This window comes from Mobula hypostoma, chromosome 9 (genome assembly GCF_963921235.1).
Source record: "Mobula hypostoma chromosome 9, sMobHyp1.1, whole genome shotgun sequence".
Taxonomy (NCBI): Eukaryota; Metazoa; Chordata; class Chondrichthyes; order Myliobatiformes; family Myliobatidae; genus Mobula; species Mobula hypostoma.
In genome coordinates, this window is record NC_086105.1 from 86,763,484 (window position 1) to 86,787,209 (window position 23,726).

At 40.9% G+C, this 23,726-nt stretch overlaps 1 protein-coding gene across 7 annotated transcripts in view; it reads right to left on the bottom strand.

The window, feature by feature from the left end:
• The window catches only part of LOC134351833 (myosin phosphatase Rho-interacting protein-like), a 313,354-nt gene that overhangs the window by 127,880 nt on the left and 161,748 nt on the right, over positions 1-23,726 (bottom strand). For all 7 annotated transcript variants that reach the window (XM_063058603.1, XM_063058608.1, XM_063058602.1 and 4 more), the window contains 4 exons: positions 18,506-18,647; positions 15,108-15,224; positions 14,685-14,741; positions 1,379-1,447 (listed from right to left, as the gene is read on the bottom strand). In XM_063058603.1, the coding sequence (XP_062914673.1) occupies positions 1,379-1,447; positions 14,685-14,741; positions 15,108-15,224; positions 18,506-18,647 (385 nt within the window). The remainder of the gene's footprint in view (positions 1-1,378; positions 1,448-14,684; positions 14,742-15,107; positions 15,225-18,505; positions 18,648-23,726) is intronic.

Consider the following 23,726-nt stretch of genomic DNA (forward strand, 5'->3'; position numbering starts at 1 on the left):
GCACCCTTATCATGTCGTCTCTTATCCTCCTTCACTCTACAGAACAGCCCTAGTTTACCCAACCATTTCTTCTAAGATATATTCTCTAATCCAGGCAGCAACCTGGTAAATCTTCTCTGCACCCTCTCTAAAGCTTCCATGTTATTCCTATTGAGAAGACTAGAACTTAACACAATACTCCAAGCGTGATCTACGTAGTTTTATAAAGCTCCGAGCTTATTTCTCTGACTAATGAAGGCCAACACACCGTACAACTTCTGAACCATCCTACCAATCTGTGTGGCAACTTTGAGAGATCTATTAACTTTAAACCCAAAATCCTTTTGTTCCTCTACACTGCTAAGAATACTGCCATTAACCTTGTACTCTGCCTTCAAGTTTAACCTTCCAAAATAAATAATTTCACACTTACCTAGATTGAATTTCATCTGCCACTTCTCAGGCCAACTCTGTATCCTATTAATGTCACGTTGTATGCTACGACAACCTTCTATACCATCCACACCACCACCAACCTTCATGTCATCTGCAAATTTACTAATCCATACTTCCATGTCCTCATCCAAGTAATTTATAAAAATCACAAAGAGTAGGGGTCCCAGAGCAGATCCCCGCAGAACGCCACTAGTCATGGACCTCCAGTATGCTCCATCTACTACCTCCCTCTGCTTCAGTGAGCAAGCCTCATCCTAAATTAATGAGCCTACCATGGGGAACCTTGTTCACAAGATCACAAGACAAAGGAGCAGAAGTAGGCCATTCGGCCCATCGAGTCTGCTCTGCAAACAATTGCATGTCTTACTAAAATCTGTATACACCACATCCACTGCTCTATCTTTATCAGCTGGTTATGTCACTTCCTGAAAAGAATCAATCAGGCATGTGAGACTCGCCGTGTCCCACACAATTCCATGCTGAATAGTCTCACTGGTGATGAGACATAACTGTGCCCACCAAATAAGACTCTGCATCATCCCTGAATTTGAGTCTAGCAGATTACAAATCCTTGATTTGGTCCATAGGCTGTGTGACACTAATGGATTTCAGCTGATGTATTGAAAAAAAAACTTCATTTGGGCTTGGTGTGTATGGATTAATGAAGTGCAATTTAGCCTAAAGTCAGTCTATTGACAACCTGCTGTAATACTCATATGGGAGTAACTGAAGTAAACTGTTCAGACCTACAAGTGTGCCTTATACTCCTTAGTTGAATATTATGCTTGTATGCCAACACTTAGTCAGAAGGTTGGATTCTTGGCTGTCAAGAAAGGAAGTAAAGGAATGAATCTGAAACAAAAATTCACAATACAAGGTATACGATATCACTGTCTTCCCGCAAACTGTGTCCACTCTGCAAGGTAAATACCACGACACTTACCTCCTCTGCAGCAGAATCACGGTAATACTTTAGAGCCTTGTTACTGAGAACAAACCAATGCTTCTTCCACTGTAAGAAAATAGAGCATGTTCCTGAAACTTTCCTATTATATTTTTCTATCTGTCTTTCACATATGTAGAAACACAAGACACTGATTTCTGTCACATGGTATTGAACGTGAGAGTAGCCACAAGCATTTGCCTGTCTCTGTCACCACTAAAGGCGAACAGCTTTACTTTATGATTTCATATCAATGTTTGTACAGACTAGGAACCTAAACAGGGTTGAAAAATGCAACAGTACCAGTTCTCAAAAGGTGAATAAGAGCACATTTAAAAGTGCTTCACTAAGATGAGTTAATTTGAAGATGTTTCTAGGGAGATGATAAATTGCTCTATTAATAATAATCCCTTCCATACCTTATTTCCTATAAAACCTACTTATCATGATCAATCACTGGAAAGGTTTAAATTTAGGATTAATGGGTGTATGATTTTAACCGTTTTTATTCATTAATGTTTAATAAACTCTTCCCAGGCTTCCACCCGGGTACAAATATCGATTATAACCGATGTTTCGATGACAAACTCTGCCATATTCATCAGCAGGGTTTGTCATCGAAACAGCAGTTACAATCGATATCTGTACCCGGTTGGAAGCCCAGGAAAAATTTTTTCCTCATATACGCCGGGAAAGCACTATATCCCTTTTCATTCATGTTGTTGCTTACAACAAAGAGATTAATAGATTCATACAGCACTGAAACAGGCCTTTTTGCCCATGTGTTCATGCCAACAATATCCAGCGCACACCTACACCAATCTCATTACCCCTCTCACTTCATCATCTACTTCCCACTGCCCTTCAGAATTTTCAAAGTAAATTTAAAGAAAAGACAATGTGATGCTTAGTGTCTGTTGAGGAAAAGACATCGAATTTTGAAATCATTTGTAAATAACAAACTAGTAAATCTGTAGGAAAGAGAGAAAATAATTTGCAAAAAAAAACTGGAAAAAAGATTTTAAATATTTATGTAAGCTCTCATAGGAAAGATATGAATGAATTACATGTTGTTCTTAGCAAGTAGAAGCACATGATAAAGAAGGGGCTGAGACGTTAAAGTTTGTTTTTATCTGTTTACACATCAGAAAATATAAACACCTAGTACTTGCATATAGAGGGTACTGCAGCAGTGAGGAACCTGTCAGAGTCATAGAGCACTGAGGCACAGAATAGACTCTACAGCTGATCCAGTCCATGCCAACCTGTTTTATTTTTGCCTAGCCCAATTTACCCACACTAGACCACAGTCCTTCATATTCCTACCATCTAAGTACCCATCCAAACTTCAGAGATTTAAAAGCTTCAAAGTACATTTATTATCGAAGTATGTATGCAGTCATCATCATCAGGGGCGATGCCCAGTTTGAGCTTTGACTGCCATGGCCCACACAATCCCATTTCAGGTCAAGTGGATCAATTCATTGGTATTCATTTCCAGTTCTCTGGCTGCTGTCTCCATCATCATTTGTCTTTGCCTTCCTTTTGCTTTCTTCCCTTCAATCTTTCCCATAATTACTGTGCATTCTAACTCCTCTTTCCTAATTACATGTCCAATGAAGTTACATTGCCTTTTCATGATCTCATACATTATTTCTCTTTTTGTGTTTGCTCTGTTCATGACATCCTCATTAGATATTCGTTTCGTCCATGATATTCTTTGCATCCTCCTCAAAAACCACATCTCTGCTGCTTCAATTCGTTTCCTCATGTTACTAGATATTGTCCAACATATAACATAAATGCAACAGTTCAGTACTCTAAGGCAGGTTGTCATGCTTAGCTTAGTGTTAGTCAGTATACTCTTCTACTTAGGAAGCTGGGTGACATCAAATGGCAGGTGCGACATGGGCATCAGAAGAAGAATAGGGGATGGCAAAAGACACCTTTACAAGAATGTATGCAGTATACACCCAATATTCATCTTTCTGCAGACAGCACAAAACAAAGAAAACCCACGGAACTCGTTCAAAGAAAACAACAAACATCCAATGTGGGAAAAAAAAGAATAAATCATGCAAACAGAAAAAAAGAGTGAATAACACACAAAACATTAAACATTAAACCGAAGAGTTCTTGAAATAGTCTGGGAATGTTCCGTTCATTCGAGTGCTGTGTCATTTGCTGACTGCAGGCCACAGAGCCAGTTCACACTGATCAAAAATGCGCGAAATAGCGATAAAAAAAAGTAACCAGAAACGCATATAATATTAACTGCATCGGTTGCTAGCACCTTCTCTTAAATATTGCAATTCGGACGGCATCCACCACTTAGACTGACAGCTCATTCTACCACTCACTGAGTGCATACGTTCACTCTCGGATTCCTTTTAAATATTTCACCTTTCATCCTAAACATATCATTTCTCATTCTAATATCACCTAACCTCTGGGGAGAAAGTTTGCATGTCTCCTGTCGCTATCTACCTCTTCATAATTTTGCACATCTCTACCAAGTCTCTCTTCATTCTCCTATGCTCCAGGGAATAAAGCCCAAACTTATTCAAACCTTCCCTGTAACTCAGGTCCTTGACTCTTGGCAACATCGTTGGAATTTTCATTGCACTCTTTCAAGCTATTGATATCTTTCCTGTAGGTACGTAGGTGACCAGACTGCAAACAATATTCCAACTCTGGCCTCACCAACGTCTTATACAACATAACATCCTAACTCCTGTATTCAATACTTTGATTTATGAATGCCAATGTGCCAAAAGCCCTATTTACCTCTTTCACCATTTTCAGGATATTATGTATCTGTATTCTCAGATCCCTTTGTTCTACCACACTTCTAAGTCCCCTGCCTTTCTCTATGCAATTCCTACACAGGCTTGTCCTTTCAAAGTGAAACACCTCACACTGGTCTGCATTAAATTCCACCTACCATTTTCTAACCCATTTACCATCTGGTCCAGATCCTGCTGCAAGCTTTGATAGCATTCCTTGCTGCCCACTATACTACCAATCTTGTGTCATCCACAGGTTTGCTGATCCAGTTTACAAAATTATCAAACAGATTTTTGATATAGATGACAAACAACAACCATCCCTATGGCATACCACTAGACACAGGCCTCCAGTCAGAAAGGCAATCATCAATTACTACTTTCTAGCTTCTCGCACGATGCCAATGTTGAAATCCTGAATGCCAAGTGGCTGCACTTTTTTGACCAACATCCCATGCAGAACACAGAACAGTACCACACAGTACAAGCCCTTCGATTCGCAATGTTGTTTTAATTAATCTGACCTTTCCTTCCAACATAGCCCTCCATTGTTCTATCATGCATGAGTTTCTTAAATGGCACTATTTGCCTCTACCACCACCCTTGGCAGAGCGTTCCACTCACTCGCCACAGTATAAATAAGTCGCCTCTGACATTCTCCGCTTTCCTCCAGTCACGTTTAAATTATACCCCATGGTATTAGCCATTACCGTCCTATGAAAAAGTCTGGATGTTCAATCTATGCCTCTAATCATTTTGTACACCTCTATCATCAGCTCTCAGCCTCAGGACAGCAAGTACCTCCTCCTCTGTAAGCTGTATATACTCCATGATCTCACTTCTGTTTTGCCTTAGTTTTATAGACTATGTGATCATCTCCTAAGTAATTACAGGTGCAAAGTTCCATTTAATGTCTCCCCTTTCTCTCTTGGCTCCATACGTGCAGTGGTGCTAGAACGTTTGTGAACCCTGAAGAATTTTCTCTATTTCTGCATAAGACCATAAGACAAAGGAGCAGAAGTAGGCCATTCAGCCCATCGAGTCTGCTCTGCCATTTTATCATGAGCTGATCCATTTTATCCTATTTAGTCCCACTCCCCCGCCTTCTCACCATAACCTTTGATGCCCTGGCTACTCACATACCTATCAATCTCTGCCTTAAATACGCCCAATGACTTGGCCTCCACTGCTGCCCGTGGCAACAAATTCCGTAGATTCACCACCCTCTAACTAAAAAAATTTTTCGTATTTCTGTTCTGAAAGGGCGCCCTTCAATCCTGAAGTCATGCCCTCTCGTACTAGACTCCCCCATCATGGGAAACAACTTTGTCACATCCACTCTGTCCATGCCTTTTAACATTCGAAATGTTTCTATGAGGTCTCCCTTCATTCTTCCAAACCCCAAGGAATACAGTCCAAGAGCGGACAACGTTCCTCATAAGTTAACCCTCTCATTCCTGGAATCATTCTAGTGAATCTTCTCTGTACCCTCTCCAACGTCAGCACATCCTTTCTTAAATAAGGAGACCAAAACTGCCTACAGTACTCCAAGTGAGGTCTCACTAGCGCCTTATAGACCCTCAACATCACATCCCTGCTCCTATACTCTATTCCTCTAGAAATGAATGCCAACATTGCATTCACCTTCTTCACTACTGACTCAACCTGGAGGTTAACTTTAAGGGAATCCTGTACGAGGACTCCCAAGTCCCGTTGCATCTCAGAACTTTGAATTCTTTCCCCATTTAAATAATAGTCTGCCCGTTTATTTTTTCTGCCAAAGTGCATAACCATACACTTTCCAACATTGTACTTCATTTGCCACTTCTCTGCCCATTCTTCCAATCTATCCAAGTCTCTCTGCAGACTCTCTGTTTCCTCAGCACTACCAGCCCCTCCACCTATCTTCGTATCATCAGCAAACTTAGCCACAAAGCCAATAATCCATAATCCAAATCGTTGATGTACAATGTAAAAAGAAGCGGCCCCAACACTGATCCCTGTGGAACACCACTGGTAACCGGCAGCCAACCAGAATAGGATCCCTTTATTCCCACTCTCTGTTTCCTGCCAATCAGCCAACGCTCTATCCACGTATGTAACTTTCCTGTAATTCCATGGACTCTTATCTTGTTAAGCAGCCTCATGTGTGGCACCTTGTCAAAGGCCTTCTGAAAATCCAAATATACAACATCCACTGCATCTCCCTTGTCTAGCCTACTGATAATTTCCTCAAAAAATTGTAATAGGTTTGTCAGGCAGGATCTTCCTTTAAGGAATCCATGCTGAGTTCTGCCTATCTTGTCATATGCCTCCAGGTACTCTGTAACCTCATCCTTGACAATCGACTCCAACAACTTCCCAACCACCGACGTCAAGCTAACAGGTCTAAAATTTCCTTTTTGCTTCCTTGCCCCCTTCTTAAATAGCGGAGTGACATTTGCAATCTTCCAGTCTTCCGGAACCATGCCAGAATCTATCGACTTTTGAAAGGTCATCGCTAATGCCTCCGCAATCTCCACGGCTACTTCCTTCAGAACACGAGGGTGCATTCCATCTGGTCCAGGACATTTATCGACCTATAGCCTATTCAGCTTCCTGAGTACTTTCTCTGTCGTAATTGTGACTGCGCACACTTCTCTTCCCTGCCACCCTTGAGTGTGACCTAAAATGTGATCAGATTTTCACGCAAGTCCTGAAACTAATAAAGAGCACCCAATTAAATAAATAACACAAAAACATTATATTTGTTCATTTATTTAAGAAAAATGATCCAATATTACATGTATTTGTTGGAAAATATATGTGAACCTTTGCTTTCAGTAACTGCTGTGACCCTTTGAACAGCAATAACTTCAATCAAACATTTTTGGTAATTGTTGATCAGTGCTGTATATCAACTTGGAGGAATTTCAGGCCATTCCCCCCTACAAAACTGTTTCAACTCTGGGATGTTGGTGGGCTTCCTTGCATGAACTGCTTGCTTCCACAACATTTCCAAGGGATTAAGGTCAGGACTTTGACTCAGCCATTCCAAAACATAAATTTTCTTTTTACACCATTCTGTTGTTGATTTACTTTTGTCTTTCAGATTATTGCCTTGTTGCATTATCCAACTTCTATTAAGCTTTAGGTGATGGACTGCTACACTGACATTCTGCTGTAAAATGTCTTGAAACAGATTTTGAATTCATTGTTCCCTCAACGATTGCAAGCTGTCCAGGCCTTAAGGCAGCAAAGCAGCCCCAAACCATGATGCTCCTTCCCCCATTCTTCATAGTTGGGATAAGGTTTTGGTATTGGTGTGCAGTGCCCTTTTCCCTCCAAACATAGCAATGTGCACTTTTTTTTTAAGATTATGAGAACACTCAGTCCTCTTTTATTGTCATTTAGAAATGCATACGTGCATTAAGGAATGATACAATGTTTGTCCAGAGTGGTATCACAGAAAACAGGACAAACCAAAGACTAACACTGACAGAACCACATAATTATAACGTATAGTTACATCAGTGCAAAGCAATACCATAACTTGATGAAGAAAAAACCATGGGTACGGTAAAAAAAAAGTCTCGAAGTCCCCGAGTCGATGGACTCCCGAGTTTCCAACAGCAGGCGGTAAAAGGGAGAAACTCCCTGCCATAATCCTCCAGGCACCATCAACTTGCCGATGCCTTGTAAGCAGCCGACCACAGCCGACACTGAGTCCGTCCGTCCGAAAACTTCGAGCCTCCAACCAGCCCCTCCGATACAGCCTCCCGAGTGCCAACCTCTGCCGAGCGCCTTCAACCTAGCCCCGGCCGCTGAAACAAGCAAAGCCGAGGATTCGGGGCCTCCTGCTCTGGAGATTCCGGTTACCACACAGTAGCAGTGGCAGTGAAGCGGGCATTTCAGAAGTTTCTCCAGATGCTGCTCCGCACTCTCACGTCCGTCTCCATCAAATCAGAATTGGGCACGGTCCCCTACTTGACAGATTACAGATACCATTCACCGGAGAGGCCGTGCACGCTGCCGTCACGTCACCATCTTCTCCTCCTTCTGCCAAAAAGTTCAACTTTTGTCTCATCTGTCCACAGATCATTGTCCCAGAAGCATAGTAGAAGATCCAGGTGACCTGTTACAAACTTGAGGTATGCAGCAATGTTTTTTTTTTTGGAGAGCAGTGGTTTCCTCCATGGTGTCCTTCCACGAACACCATTCTTGTTCAGTATTTTTCTTATAGTGAACACATGAACAGAGACTTTAGCAAGTTTCTGAAGGTTTCTGCAGGTCCTTTGCTGTTACTCTTGGGTTCTTTTTCACCTCCTTCAACATTGCACATTGTGCTCTTGGTGTGATCTTCCTCCATTTGTAGACAATTTCTCTTACTCTGAACTGATGAACACTCAGGTCTTTTGTAGCCTTTTCCAGTTTCATGCATCTTTACAATTCTTCTTCTAAGGTCCTCTGGAACTTGTTTTGATTGAAGCATGGTGCGCATAAAAAAATCTTTCTCGAGAAGAGCAGGCTGTGTCAGTAACCTGACTTTGTGTGTCTTTTTTATAGGGCAGGGCACCTCCACAACCCACTTATCTCATTGATTGGAACACCTGACTCCAAATACATGTCATATTGGATCATTTTTCTCAATAATATGTTGGGCACGTGGCCAAGTGGTTAAGGCGTTTGTCTAGTTATCTCAAGGTTGCTAGTTCGAGCCTCAGCTGTGGCAGCGTGTTTGTGCTCTTGAGCAAGGCACTTAACAACACATTGCTCTAGTGTCTGTGTGAGGAGTGATGCCCCACACAGACTTCCAATCTGCACCTTGTAAGGCATGAAAAGGCCTGATGCAGGCCTCTCATGGTCTGAGTCGATGTTCCCTCCCTCCCCTCCCTTTTCTCAATAAATAAATTTTAAAATATAATGTGTGTGTTATTTATTTAATTGGGTTCTCTTCATCTAGTTTTAGGACTTACTTGTAGATCTGATCACATTTTAAGTCATATTTATGCAAAAATAGAGAAAATTCTTCAGGGTTCACAAACTTTCTAGCACCACTATAGATGACCACGCTGTTCTTCAAAACGACCAATTTTGCTATTCTTATGCTCTTAATATATCTGTAAAAATCCTTAGGATTCTCCTTCACCTTGTCTGCTAAAGCAATTTCACGCTTTCTTTTAACTCTCTTGACTTCTCTCTTAAGAGTTCTCTCGCGTTTCTTATACTCCATAAGTACCTCAGTTGTTCCTTATTACCTATACCTGCCAAGCACTTACTTCTTCTTAACCAGGGCCTTAACATCTCTCAAAAAACCAAGGTTCCCTTGCTTTTTATTCTGACAGGAACATTTCACCTTGAAGACCTCTCATTTATCAAGCGTCACCTTGTCAGAAAAAAAAATCCCAATCTACACTTGCCAGATCTTCTGTGACGCCATTAAAATTGGCCTTTCTCAAATTTAGAATCCCAATCCGGTGACCAGAGCTATCCTCCTCCACAATTATCTTAAAACTAATGGAATTATGATGACTAGATCAAAAGTGTTCGCCTACATACACTTCTGTCATCTGCCCTGTCTCGTTCCCTAATACGAGATCTAGTATCGAACTCTTCAATTGGGACTTCTATATATGATTAAAGAAACTTCCCTGAATACATTGGACAAACACTATCCCAACCAACCCTTTTACGGTATGGGAGTCCCAGACAAAAAGTGGAAAATTACCGTCTATCACAACTTTGTTTTTCTTGGAACTGTCTGAAATCTCTCTACAAATTTGCTCCTCTGAATCCCACTGACTACCGGGTGGTCTATAATAGAGTATCATCAGCGTGGCCATCCCTTTTTTATTTCTCAATTCCACTCATTTACTGAATCCAATTTACTACTTCAATCTGAATGCCAAGCGACTTAACGTTCTGGACCAGCCTCTTATGTGGGACATGCCATCTTTTCGTCAGTACCATCATAGAGGATGAGCTGGGAGCCTGAAGACCCATATCCAACAATTCAGGAACAGCTTATTCCCTTCAGCCATCATATTTCTGATGGTCCATAAAAACTACCTCATTATTCCTATTTTTTGCACTATTTACTTATTTTTGTACTGTAGTTTATTTTTTTTTGGTCTTTGCACTGTACTGCTGCAGCAAAACAACATTTCACATCTTGTGTCATTGATTTCTAAGGAAACAGCATCGCCATTGAGGATGAAGTTGGCTTTGCCCAGCAAAATGGCTGTGAATGCAATTTTAGAAATTCTTTGTAGGTTTGGGGCAGTCACAAACAGCCTATGGCTGATAACAAAATTCACACCATTATGATTAATCTGCTTTATGTTTTGTGCATGAAGCTCTGGACACTGACACACAGATACAGCTAATTCAGAAAATTTATAGTATCTGAACTGTTACATCAGAATAATTAGTGTACAAAGCTGTAAATGAGGCCTAGAACCAGAATCCGGTTTATTATTACTGACGTGTTGTAAAATTCATTTTGTAGCAGTAGTGTAGCGCAAGACACAAAAATTACAAATAAATAAATAGTGTGAAAGATGAATAATGAGGTAGTTAGTGTTTACCAACAGTTCAGAGAATTCATGACAGCAGGAAATGTGGGTCTTCAGGCTCCTGTACCTCCTCCTCGACAGTCATTATGAGAAGAGGATAGTGAGGTTCTTAATGATGGATACCACAATTGTGAGATGCTTGTCCCCATTAGGGAGTTGACTGAGTCTACTGCACTCTGCAGCCTCTTTCAATTCTGCACGTCGGAGCATCCATATTTCCACTATAGAGTCTTTACTGACATACCAAATCTCCTCAATATCTTTATGCAATATAGCCATTAGCATGCCTTCTTTGTACTGTTGTGTGTTCTCCCAACTTCTACTTCCTGAAGTCCAAAATCAATTTCTTGGTCTTGCTGATGCAAGGTTCTTGTTGCAACACCATTCAACCAGCCAATTCATCTCATTCCTGTATGCCTCCCTGTCACCATCTGAGATTCTGCCAAGGAAGTGGTGTCCATCGGCGAATTTATATATGCCGTTTAAACTATGCCTAGCTATACAGTCATGGGCGTAGAGACAGTAGAACACCAGGCTACACATCCATCCTTGAGGTGCGCCTGTGTTGACGGTCAGTGAGGAGGTGTTATTTCTCATCTGCACTGACTGTGGTCCCCTGATGAGGAAGTCAAGGATCCAGTTGCAGACAGAGGAACAGAAGCCCAGGCTTTGAAGCTTGTTGATTAGTACTGAGAGTATGATAGTATTGAATGCTAAACTGTAATCAATTATCTGCCTGACATATGTATTGCTGTTGTCGAGATGCTCCAAGCCAAGTGAGTTTGCAACCGCTATAGACCTGTTGTGGCAATAGGCAAATTGCAGCAGGTCCAGGTCCTTGCTTAGGTAGGAGGTAATTCTTGCCATGATCAACATCTCAAAGCGCTTCATCACAGTAGATGTGAGTGCTCACTGGCAATAGTTGTTAAAATAGCTCACCCTGCTCCTCTTGGTCACCAGAATGATTGATGCCCTTTTAAAGAGGTGATAATCTCCGACTGCAACAGTGAGAGGTTGGCACAAATTTACAGTACCCTGTCAGGTACACCAACTGAGGTTTTGCAAGGGTTCACCCTCTAGAAGGATATTCTTACGTCAGTCTCCGAGACATTGATCGATCACGTCATCGCCAGATGCTGTGGGATTTGCGCAGGTGTAAGTACATACTCGCTTTCAGAGTGCACACAAAAGGCATTAAGTGCATTGAGTGAAGCATCACTGCCATTTATGCTCTTAAATTTCGACCTATAAGGAAGTAAAGGGATGCAAAAGCTGTGTTCCGGACTGCATCTCTAACTTCACTTGGAATTGCCTTTTCACTCTCATGATGGCCTTTCTAGGCTGTACATTTGACTTCTCAGAGTCCTGAACACCACAGATCTAGTCCTCAGGAGACTGTGAATCTCTCTTGATTTAGCCAGGCCTTCCGGTTTGACTATGTTCATTATGTTCTCAAAGGCACACATGCAAGCCTTGGTGAAGTTAGTAATGTGGCATATTCAATCAAATCCAAATATGAATCCTGATTATGGTTCAGTCCATCGATTCAAAGCAATCCTCCTTCATCTCTTTTGACTCTACCTTCATGATTCTCACCACTAGTGCTGCATTCCTCATTGTCTATCTGTATGCCGGGAGCAGATGTATGGCCAAGTGAGTGGACTTGTGGTTGTGGGATGGCACTACAGGCATTCTTGATGGTGGTGAAGTGTGTTGGCTCCCTCTGGTTCCAGAGGTTACACATTGGTGATTTTTTTCAAGATGGCCTGGTTGAAGTCCTCTACAATGATCAGGAAGGCATAAGAGTGGGTTGTCTCATGACTGTTGATCACAGTACTCAGCTCCTCCAGTGCCAGCCTGACAGAAGCGGAATGTACACTGCAACCAGAATGACAGCAGAGAACTCCCTCGGCAGAAAATTGGATGATACTTGACCATCAGATATTCTAGGTGAAGGGAGCAGGACTGAAATGGAACTGCCATCTCTGTGGCACTAAGATGAGTTAATCATGAGGCAAATGCCACTGCCACTGCCTGATGCCATTTTCCGGTGTATGTGCTGTAAGGTGAATCCATCATGCTGGAGAGTTGTGAAAAGAGTGCTGGGGTGAACCAAGTCTCTGCAATATAGAGTACACAACACTCGCTGATATCCTTTTGGTGCTGCAATCTTGCTCTAAGGTCTTCAGTACCCCCCCCGCCCCGCCCCAAAAAGAATTTAACATTAGTGAGGAGGGTGGTGGAAAGTGTAGAGGCCCTTGCAACCTTTTCTGAGACAATGGGTGTGTTTCCCTGAGCCGCCAGCTGCTGCTGCACTTGCTCCCTGGATAGTCTGCAGTATCATATTTGTCAGGTATAAAGATCACTATTTTTTTAAATGAAACATTGTTACTGCAGTGTCAGGCTGCATATTTCATCTGTAGATCAAAATGGAACACAGTCGATTCTAACTACTTAGAACACATCTGAGTCAGTACATTTCGGCCCAATTAAGCGGCTGCCCCAATAAGGTGAAGGATCATGGAAATAATTTAAAAAGTATAGAAAAGACAAACTGAGTAACAAATTATATATTTAAATGAAATACAGAACAAATTAGAACACTGTCAATACTACTGCAGTACAATAAAGTTCAGGATTAATTCCTAATACTTATTGACAGAAGAATTCATCTGTATTGTGTTCTTTTGACTGTAAATCAATGAAATTAGCCCAGATACCGAGAGCAGATAATGGATTGCCTTCATACAAACACAAACAAGAGAAAATCTGCAGATGCTGGAAATCCAAGCTACACACACAAAATGCTGGAGGAACTCAGCAGGCCTGACAGCATCTATGGAATAGAGTACAGTTGACATCTTAAGGTCACGGCCCGAAACATCGACTATGCTCTTTTCCATAAATGCTGCCTGGCCTGCTGAGTTACTCCAGCATTTTTTGTGTGTTGCCTTCATAAAATGCTGTCGATGACTGCATCCTCCAAATCTTCATTTTTCATTGTAACATTCAAGGTGACTGCCGATACCTTCAAATTCTTCGTAGTTTCTAACTTGAATTAGTGAAATCATTTCATTATCATTCCTGGTTGTTTCTCCAAGCTCGAATGCTTGGAAACTGCAGTGAGCAAAACAGTTCCAATTTTCTTATTGCTTGCTTCTTGCCAACCATCAGTGACAGAAATCGCTGCTTTTTAACACAAACACATGGCAACTGATCCTATTCGAAAACTGTTCACTTGAAGCATGGTGTTGTGTCTAATGGTATGAACATGACTGACTCTAGTTAGAAACCGTTCGGCAACAAAATCCTGCCCAAATAATAGTGTCTCAAATTAACGAAGGGAATCCCAGCAACTTTCTTGATTAGACTTTGTTCTTTAGAGTTATCCTAAATAAGTGGCTGCCCCAATCAACCAATGGCCCAGTTAAGCAGAATCCACTGTTCTTGATGGTTCCCTTGGGAGATGCATGCAAAGGTCACCCTCTCCACCTCCATTCACAGAATACTTTGTAGAGTTTTGTTTCCTCACTAAATGAGCTAAACATTTAGATTCATTAGGATTCAAAAAAGAATTACTAGCCTGATTTCTGAAACAATACAATTATCTTATCAGGGAGAATGGGTTGGGACATCAAACCTGTATTTCCCAGAGATAAAGATAAAAAAAGAGGTGATTCCACTGAAATACATACACCTCTTGTTGGGACTGATGATGGTTCCTACCTGGTGAGTCTGGAACCAAACAGAGTTTTAGAACAAGGAGTTGATTATTTAGTAGTGTCATGGGAAGAAATATCTTCACTAATTAAATCATGAACTTTTGCCCATTCTCTGTCCCAAAGGGACAAAAAATGATGATGAGATGGAACAGGAAACAGATGACTTTACAGAAAACCATGACTTTACAGAAATGCAGATTTGCATCAAGAGAGGAGGAAATATATGACAATTTTAGTTTCTCACCTTGCCATCTGCAGAGAGTTTTGTCATCCAACCTTTCTTAAAATTCAGCAGGTCTGGCTAAAAATGGAAAATGGAAAATTGAAAAGAAAATGTTTTATGGCCTCAATAACAAGAGATAAAAGACAATCAGCAACTTAACCAATTAAAAATTGAAAGTAAGAGGAAACTGTGATATCCATAATTAAGATCAGGTGGCGGCTTACAGGTGAGAACCATACACCAGCCAACACGAATCATGTTAAAACAAATCTGTATTCTTTGATTGGTTACCCCTCCATTCCCACAGCCACGTTCTTCCTTCAGTTCACATTTTCTCCCCTCTTGCTCTCCGTGCTTGCCAAAACCACCGCCTGATGTTTTTGCATTTTGCCCACCTTTCCCCATTTCCTAATAACCCAGTATTTTGATAGTGGATCTTGTTACCGTCACTGTTGATTCACTCGTTCTCCTGTCCAGTGACTTAGCCCTGCGAGACTGTGAAATGGGCACTGCAGAAATGTCTGGGGAAGAGCTGATCTGGTTTGATTCAGAGAGCAAATCCTGTGGTAATAATCACCAAATGAATAGAAAATTAATATACACAAAATGCCAGGAACCCAACAAGTCAGCCAGCATCTATGGAGGGAAATAAAGAGCCAATGTTTCAGACCAGACCCTTTGTCAGGACTGGAAAGGAAGGGGAGAGAAGCCAGAATAAATGTGAGGGAGGGGAAGGAGTAAGCAGGGAGGAGGTTGAAGTTACCAAAAATGAGAGAAATCGATGTTCATGCCTTCAGGTTGGAGGCTACCCAGACAGAATGAGGTCTTGCTCCTTCTTCCCGGTTTGACCCCATCATAGCAGTAGAGGAAGCCATGGACAGGCATGTCAGAATGGGAATGGGAAGATGAAATGAAATGAGTAGCCACTGGGAGATCTTGCCTCTCGCAACAAATGGAGTGAAGGTGCTGACAAAGCAATCTTCCACTCAGCACCGGCCTCACCAATGCAGAGAAGGCCACGTTGTGAGTACCAGATACAATAGACAATTCCTACAGACTCATATGTGAAGCATCATCTCATCTGGAAGGACTGTCTGGGGCTCTGAATGGTGCTGAGGGAGGAGGTATAGATATAGCACTTAGCACACTTGTAAGGGTAAGTCTCAAGAGGAAGATCAGTTAGGAGGGATCCAGGCCAAGCTCTTTTCTTACTGCTGCCATCAGGTAGAAGGGACAAGTGCCTCAGGACCCATACCACCAAGTTCAAGAACAGTTACTACCCCTCAACCAACAGGCTCTTGAACAAAGATGATAACTACACTCATTTAATGACTCTTTTAACTTGTTATTTCAAGCTCATTATATATTGCTACTTATTTATTATCTGCATTTACAAAATTTGTTTACAGTTCACATATCCTGTTTACAGTTACTGTTCTATAGATTTGCTAAGTATGCCCATAGAATAAAAATCTCAGGGTTGTATATGGTGATGTATGTACTCTGATAATAAATGTTACTTTGAACTTTAAATGGACAAGGGAGTCACATAGTGATTCCTATGGAGAGCAGGGGTTGGGGGGTAAGGAGGGAAAGATGTGCTTAGTTGTAGGATCCTGTAGGAGATGGCTGAAGTTCTGGAGAATGATATGCTGGATACGGAGGCTTGTGGGGTGGAAGGTAAGGACAAGGGAAACCTTATCACTATATAATGGTGGAAGAAATGGGGTGAGGGGAGATGGGGAAATGGAGGAGGTATGGGTGAGGGCAAATCTAAATAAACCTCCAACTTGTAGGCAAATGTGTTATACATTTCTTTAGAGAGAGATGTTACATGAAAATTTCAGAAGAAATATTTTATGTAGCCCCACTGGAAAGTTGAAAAGAAAATGGACTTGGGAACTCCTAAAATAACTAATAAGTGCGAAGGAAAAATCTCGGCAAAATTCAAGAGAAGGGCATTAGTATATCAAGTTATATTGATGCTATTCAGACTAATTGTGACATCAATTAATTGACAATGTAGGGTTGAAATACTTGGGTTAATTGGAGACAGTTTTACATTTGTTTAGAAATGCTTGGATTTAGCTTTGGAGAAGGGGCAGGTGTTTTGACACAGATATGTAACATTCAGAAAGCCAGAATGAACACAGTGAAATGAATAACATCATTCAGTGTGCAAAGTATTATGGATCTTAATAAATCTTGTTGAATATTTCAAAAATAATAATCAGTGGAAAAAAGGGTGTAGGCTAATGTTCCTCGAATAAATTGAAACCATTATTTGATGAGGTACTACATTTGGAATGTATATCTTTAAAATAATCAATTGCTCCTTGAAACAATGAGTTTTACACATTAAATATGAAAAGCAAGGAAATTATTTTGCATTTGTAAGGTAAGTATTTCGTTACAAATGCGTTAATGCGTGTAATTTGTTACATTCCAGCAGTTAAGTCAAGGTGTTTTAAAGAAATAACAAGCAGGATAGACATAGGAGAATTGGTTGATGTAGTGTATTTGGATTTTCAGAAGGCCTTTGACAAGGTGCCACACATGAGGCTGCATAACAAGCTATGAACCCATCGTATTACAAGGAAAATTCTAGCATGGATAAAGCAGTAGCTGACTGGCAGGAGGCAGAGTGGGAATAAGGGGATCTTTTTCTGGTTAGCTGCCGGTGACAAGTGGTGTTCCACAGGGTGCGTTGGGACTGATTCTTTTTACATTATATGTCAATGATTTGGATGATAGAAGTGATGGCTTTGTTGCAAAGATTGCGGACGATACGAACATAGGTGGAGGGACAGGTAGTTCTAAGGAAGTAGAGAGAATACAGAAGGACTTAGCCAGATTAGGAGAATGGGCAAAGAGGTAGCAAATGGAATACAGTGTCAGGAAGTGTATGGTCATGCACTATGGTAGGAGAAATGAAAGGGTTGATTATTTTCTAAATGGAGAAACAATACAAAAGTCTGAAGTGCAAGGTAACCTGCAAGTCCTTGTGCAGGTTTCCCTCAAGGTTAATTTGCAGGGTGAGTCTGTGGTGAGGAAGACAAATATGATATTAGCATTCATTTCAAGAAGAATAGAACGTAAAAGCAAGGATGTAATGTTGAAACTTTATGAAGCACTGGTGAAGCCTCACTTGGAGTATTTCCCCTTATCTTGGAAATGATGTGCTAAAACTAGAGAGGGTTCAAAGGAGGTTCATGAAAATGATTCTAGGTTTGAATGGCTTGTCATATGAAGAGCATTCGATGGCTCTGGGCCTGTATTCACTGGAATTCAGAAGAATGAGGGGTGACCTCATTTAAACCTATCAAGTGAAAGGCCTTGACAGAGTGGATATGGAGAGGATGATTCTTGTAGGGGAAGAGTCTAAGACCAGAGAACGCAGCCTTTTCGAGCATTGTCTCTTTAGAACGGAGATGAGGAGGAATTTCTTTAGCCAAACAGTGGTGAATCTGTGGAATTCACTGCTGCAGGCAGCTGTGGAGGCCAAGTCTGCATGTACATTTAAGGCAGAGGTTGATAAGATTCTTTAATGTAAGGGCATGAATGGATATGAAGAGAAGGCAGGAGATTGGGGCTGAGAGGAAAAATGGACCATCCATGATGAAATGGCCTAACTCTGCTCCTATGTATTTTGGTCTCAATAAAAGGGGATGGTGAATTTTGATATGATAATATTACACAAGGAAAGCAAGTACCAAAGAAAAATTGGAGCTTTTTCATCAATGTTGATGATTGAAGCAAATATAGTGGAGGTCTTTACAAATCTGATTTAAATTGGTAACTCAAGGAAGATCCAGTGCATCTTTCAAGATAGTTACTCTTACTCTTTTCCTTGGATAAGATCTCTTCTCACTTCGACCCCGATGTCTTCCATTGCAAACATTAGACTCAGAAGAGGATCTGGCCTCCATTTGCTGGTCTCTCTCAATCTCCAGTGACTCAAAGAGTTCAATGACCTGTGACTTCCTAAAAGGAAGCAATGGGAACATCACATAACTCATCCATAAGAATTTAGACAATGAAGTACAACAGCTTTTAAGTCATTAAACGTGATTTTGGCTACAATGATATGCAGCATGTATGCAGTATTAGAAGCATTGACAAGAGAACAATACTGTATGATTTTGTCTGTGTTAGATATAATAAAAGCCCCAAGCAAGACTGGTCTCATTTGACATCTAAAGCTATTAGTTAATGCCCTGGAATATAACTTTTTGTAAACAACTGCTATTCAACTATAATGGTATTATTTTTATTTAGATCTTGCAATGATTTTCTTTCCAAAATGCAAATGATCTGCTCATCTCAGAATATCAAGGTATTGAAAGTGAAAAACAGACAAGATAAAGAATGAATAAAGAATAATATACTACATTAGAAGCACATTTTCTTTGGATATTTTGCAGTAGATATGGAAACAGTAGAGATTCCAGAATTAACAACTTGATTCAGCAGCTGCATATGAATCCAAGAGTCATTTTAATAGTTGCTTTGCCTGACTACTATACAATTCAATGACAAAATACGTAATAAAATAGCCTGCAAATCCAGTACAAATTTTACTTTCCCTTTGTCATTAAACAATCATTAGTCCTAGAATGCAATACCTCCAGTGTTAGTTGAAATTATTAAATATAAATATATGCAAGATGAACAGCATAAGACAGCATAAAACTTACTTGATTTCAGACCATGTAAAATATTACCACAGTTAAGAATAATACACTGTGTACTCAGCCAGTATAAAAAATGTGGTTACTGATTAATTGACACTGTGTTTTGACTGTAAGAAGGGTAAACTGAAAAATCTGGAGAGGGAACAAGCATTGTGAGGTCCTGGGAGGAAAATTAGGTACATGATTATTCACTGAATCTTATGAAGCAGTTTTTCTTCTTGTGCTTGCACCTCTCTCAGACTAGATCATTTACTGCTGTTCCTATTCCACCTTTTCGTTGGTGAGCCCATTTAATTGCATTCTCATGTAATTTCACTGTAATTCTTACGTTCCTTTAACTACTATTTAAAACTTTTTAACACTGGATTTGCTTCAGATGTCTTTGTAGAGCATTCATGTTCAATCCAACTATATATTTTCATGTTATCCTTAATTTACCTGGAGTGGTAACTTTTTCAACTTTTAAGATTTGAGATTTTCAAGGTGTATTTGACAAAAATGCACTTTTTCACTCATTATCCTTCATTGACTCGGATCCCAACACCTAACTGAAGTGTCTACATCATGTGGCCAGCATTCAATCAGATATGATATAACTGGAGATTTAAAAAAAAGGTAATGCATTTCCAAGGACCAGACTCTGTTTACAGAGCTAAATACAACAATTTCACAATTTAAGATTATGCCAGTTTGTTTAAATGGAAAGAACAGTAACTGCTTTGTTGACCTGAAGGGATTACAATGAGGTATCCAATAACTTAAATTTAGAGCAGCTGCTTCTGGAACTTGTTCACCTGCACTTGTTCAGTGGGTTGATAGGAGAGCTGAGAAAGTTGCTATGATCTCCTGTAATCATCATTAGTTATTTTTTGCACTAAAAAGCTAGCTGTTGAAATCTCCTAAGCAGTCCATGTATATATAGGCTGGTGTAATGAGACAGTTACATCTTTTTACTTGGAATGGAGTACACATAAGAAGCAAGCTTGTTAATTAGAAAAATAAATAAAGCATAAAGTCTTGATTCATGAGATCCATGAGGCTTTGAAGTATACAGATATAAGCCATTAAGACCATAAGACAAAGGAGCAGAAGTTGGCCATTTGGCCCATTGAGTCTGCTCCACCATTTTATCATGAGCTAATCCATTCTCCCATTTAGTCCCACTCCCCCGCCTTCTCACCATAACCTTTGATGCCCTGACTACTCAGATACCTATCAATCTCTGCCTTAAATACACCCAATGACTTGGCCTCCACTGCTGCCCATGGCAACAAATTCCATAGATTCACCACCCTCTGACTAAAAAAATTTCTTCGCACTTCTGTTCTGAATGGGCACCCTTCAATCCTTAAGTCATGCCCTCTCGTACTAGACTCCCCCATCATGGGAAACAACTTTGCCACATCCACTCTGTCCATGCTTTTCAACATTCAAAATGTTTCTATGAGGTCTCCTCTCATTCTTCTAAACTCCAAGGAATACAGTCCAAGAGCAGACAAACATTCCTCATGTTAACCCTCTCATTCCTGGAATCATTCTAGTGAATCTTCTTTGTACCCTCTCCAATATCAGCACATCCTTTCTTAAATAAGGAGACCAAAACTGCCTACAGTACTCCAAGTGAGGTCTCACCAGTGCCTTACAGAGCCTCAACATCACATCCCTGCTCCTATACTCTATTCCTCTAGGAATGAATGCCAACATTGCATTCGCCTTCTTCACCACCAACTCAACCTGGAGGTTAACCTTAAGGGTATCCTGTACGAGGACTCCCAAGTCCCACTGCATCTCAGAACTTTGAATTCTTTCCCCATTTAAATAATAGTCTGCCTGTGTATTTCTTCTACCAAAGTGCATAACCATACACTTTCCAACATTGTACTTCATTTGCCACTTCTCTGCCCATTCTTCCAATCTATCCAAGTCTCTCTGCAGACTCTCTGTTTCCTCAGCACTACCGGCCCCTCCACCTATCTTCGTATCATCAGCAAACTTAGCCACAAAGCCATCTATTCCATAATCCAAATCTTTGATGTACAATGTAAAAAGAAGCGGCCCCAACACAGACCCCTGTGGAAAACCACTGGTAACCGGCAGCCAACCAGAATAGGATCCCTTTATTCCCACTCTCTGTTTTCTGCTCTATCCATGTATGTAACTTTCCCGTAATTCCATGGGCTCTTATCTTGTTAAATAGCCTCATGTGTGGCACCTTGTCAAAGGCCTTCTGAAAATCCAAATATACAACATCCACTGCATCGTCCTTGTCTAGCCTACTTGTAATTTCCTCAAAACATTGTAATAGGTTTGTCAGGCAGGATTTTCCTTTAAGGAATCCATGCTTAGTTCTGCCTATCTTGTCATATGCCTCCAGGTACTCTGTAACCTCATCTTTGACAATCGACTCCAACAACTTCCCAACCACCGATGTCAAGCTAACAGGTCTAAAATTTCCTTTTTGCTTCCTTGCCCCCTTCTTAAATAGCGGAGTGACATTTGCAATCTTCCAGTCCTCCAGAACCATGCCAGAATCTATCGGCTTTTGAAAGATCATCACTAATGCCTCTGCAATCTCCACAGCTACTTCCTTCAGAACACGAGGGTGCATTCCATCTGGTCCGGGAGATTTATCTACCTTTAGACTATTCAGCTTCCTGAGTACTTTCTCTGTCGTAATTGTTACTGCGCACACTTCTCTTCCCTGCCACCCTTGAGTGTCTGGTGTACTGCTGATACCTTCCTCAGTGAAGACTGATGCAAAATACTCATTCAGTTCCTCCGCCATCTCCTTATCTCTCATTATAATTTCTCCAGCACCATTTTCTATTGGTCCTATATCTACTCTCACCTGTCTTTTACTCTTTATATACTTGAAAAAGCTTTTAGTATCCTCTTTGATATTATTTGCTAGCTTCCTTTCATAGTTAATCTTTTCCCTCTTAATGACCTTCTTAGTTTCCTTTCGTAAGCTTTTAAAAACTTCCCAATCCTCTGTCTTCCCACTAATTTTTGCTTCCTTGTATGCCCTCTCCTGTGCTTTAACTTTGGCTTTGACTTCTCTTGTCAACCACGGTTGCATCCTTTTTCCATTCGAAAACTTCTTCTTTTTTGGAATATACCTGTCTTGCACCTTCCTCACTTCTCGCATAAACTCCAGCCACTGCTGCTCTGCCATCTTTCCTGCCAGTGTCCCTTTCCAGTCAACTTTGACTAGTTCCTCTCTCAAGCCACTGTAATTTCCTTTACTCCACTGAAATACCGACACATCAGATTTCGGCTTCTCTTTTTCAAATTTCATAGTGAACTCAATCACGTTATGATCACTGCCTCCTAAGGATTCCTTCACCTCAATCTCTCTAATCACCTCCAGTTCATTACACAATACCCAATCCAGTACAGCCGATCCCCTAGTGGGCTCAACAACAAGCTGTTCTAAAAAGCCATCTCGCAGACATTCTACAAATTCTCTCTCAAGATCCAGTGCCGACCTGATTTTCCCAATCCACTTGCATGTTAAAATCCCCCACAATTATCATAACACTGCCCTTCTGACAAGCCTTTTATATTTCTTGTTGTAATTTGTAGTCCACATCACTGCAGCTGTTTGGAGACCTACAAATAACTGCCATCAGGGTCCTTTTACCCCTGCGATTTCTTAGCTCAACTCATAAAGATTCTGCACCTTCCGATCCTATATCACCTCTTTCTAATGATTTAATATCATTTCTTACCAATAAAGCCACACCTCTCCCTCTGCCTACCTTCCTATCCTTCCGATACACCGTGTATCCTTGGACGTTCAGCTCCCAGAGACATGCATCCTTTAGCCAGGTCTCAGTGATGGCCACAATATCATACCTGCCAATCTGTAGCTGTACAACAAGATCATCCACCTTATTCCTTATGCTGCATGCATTTAAGTATAACACCTTAAGACCAGTATTTGGTACTTTTTGCTTTGATTTCACTGCAACTTTATTGCACTGCAACTCATCCCAATGACTACAAATTTGTCCCATTACCCGCCCGTCTTTCCTGACATCTTTACTGCTTATTAAACTTTCCCGCCAGGATATTGGTCCCCTTCGGGTTCAGGTGTAACCTGTCCATTTTGAACAGGTCATACTTCCCCCAGAAGTGATCCCAATTATCCAAGAATCTGAAGCCCTGCCCCCTGCACCAGTCTCTCAGCCACGCTTTCATCTGCCTGATCTTACTATTCTTGCCCTTGCTAGCACATGGCACAGGTAGCAATCCCAAGATTACTACCCTGGAGGTCCTGCTTCTCAGCTTCCTTCCTAACTCCCAGAAATCTCTCTTCAGGACCTCCTCCCTTGTCCTATCTATGTCATTGGTACCAACATGTACA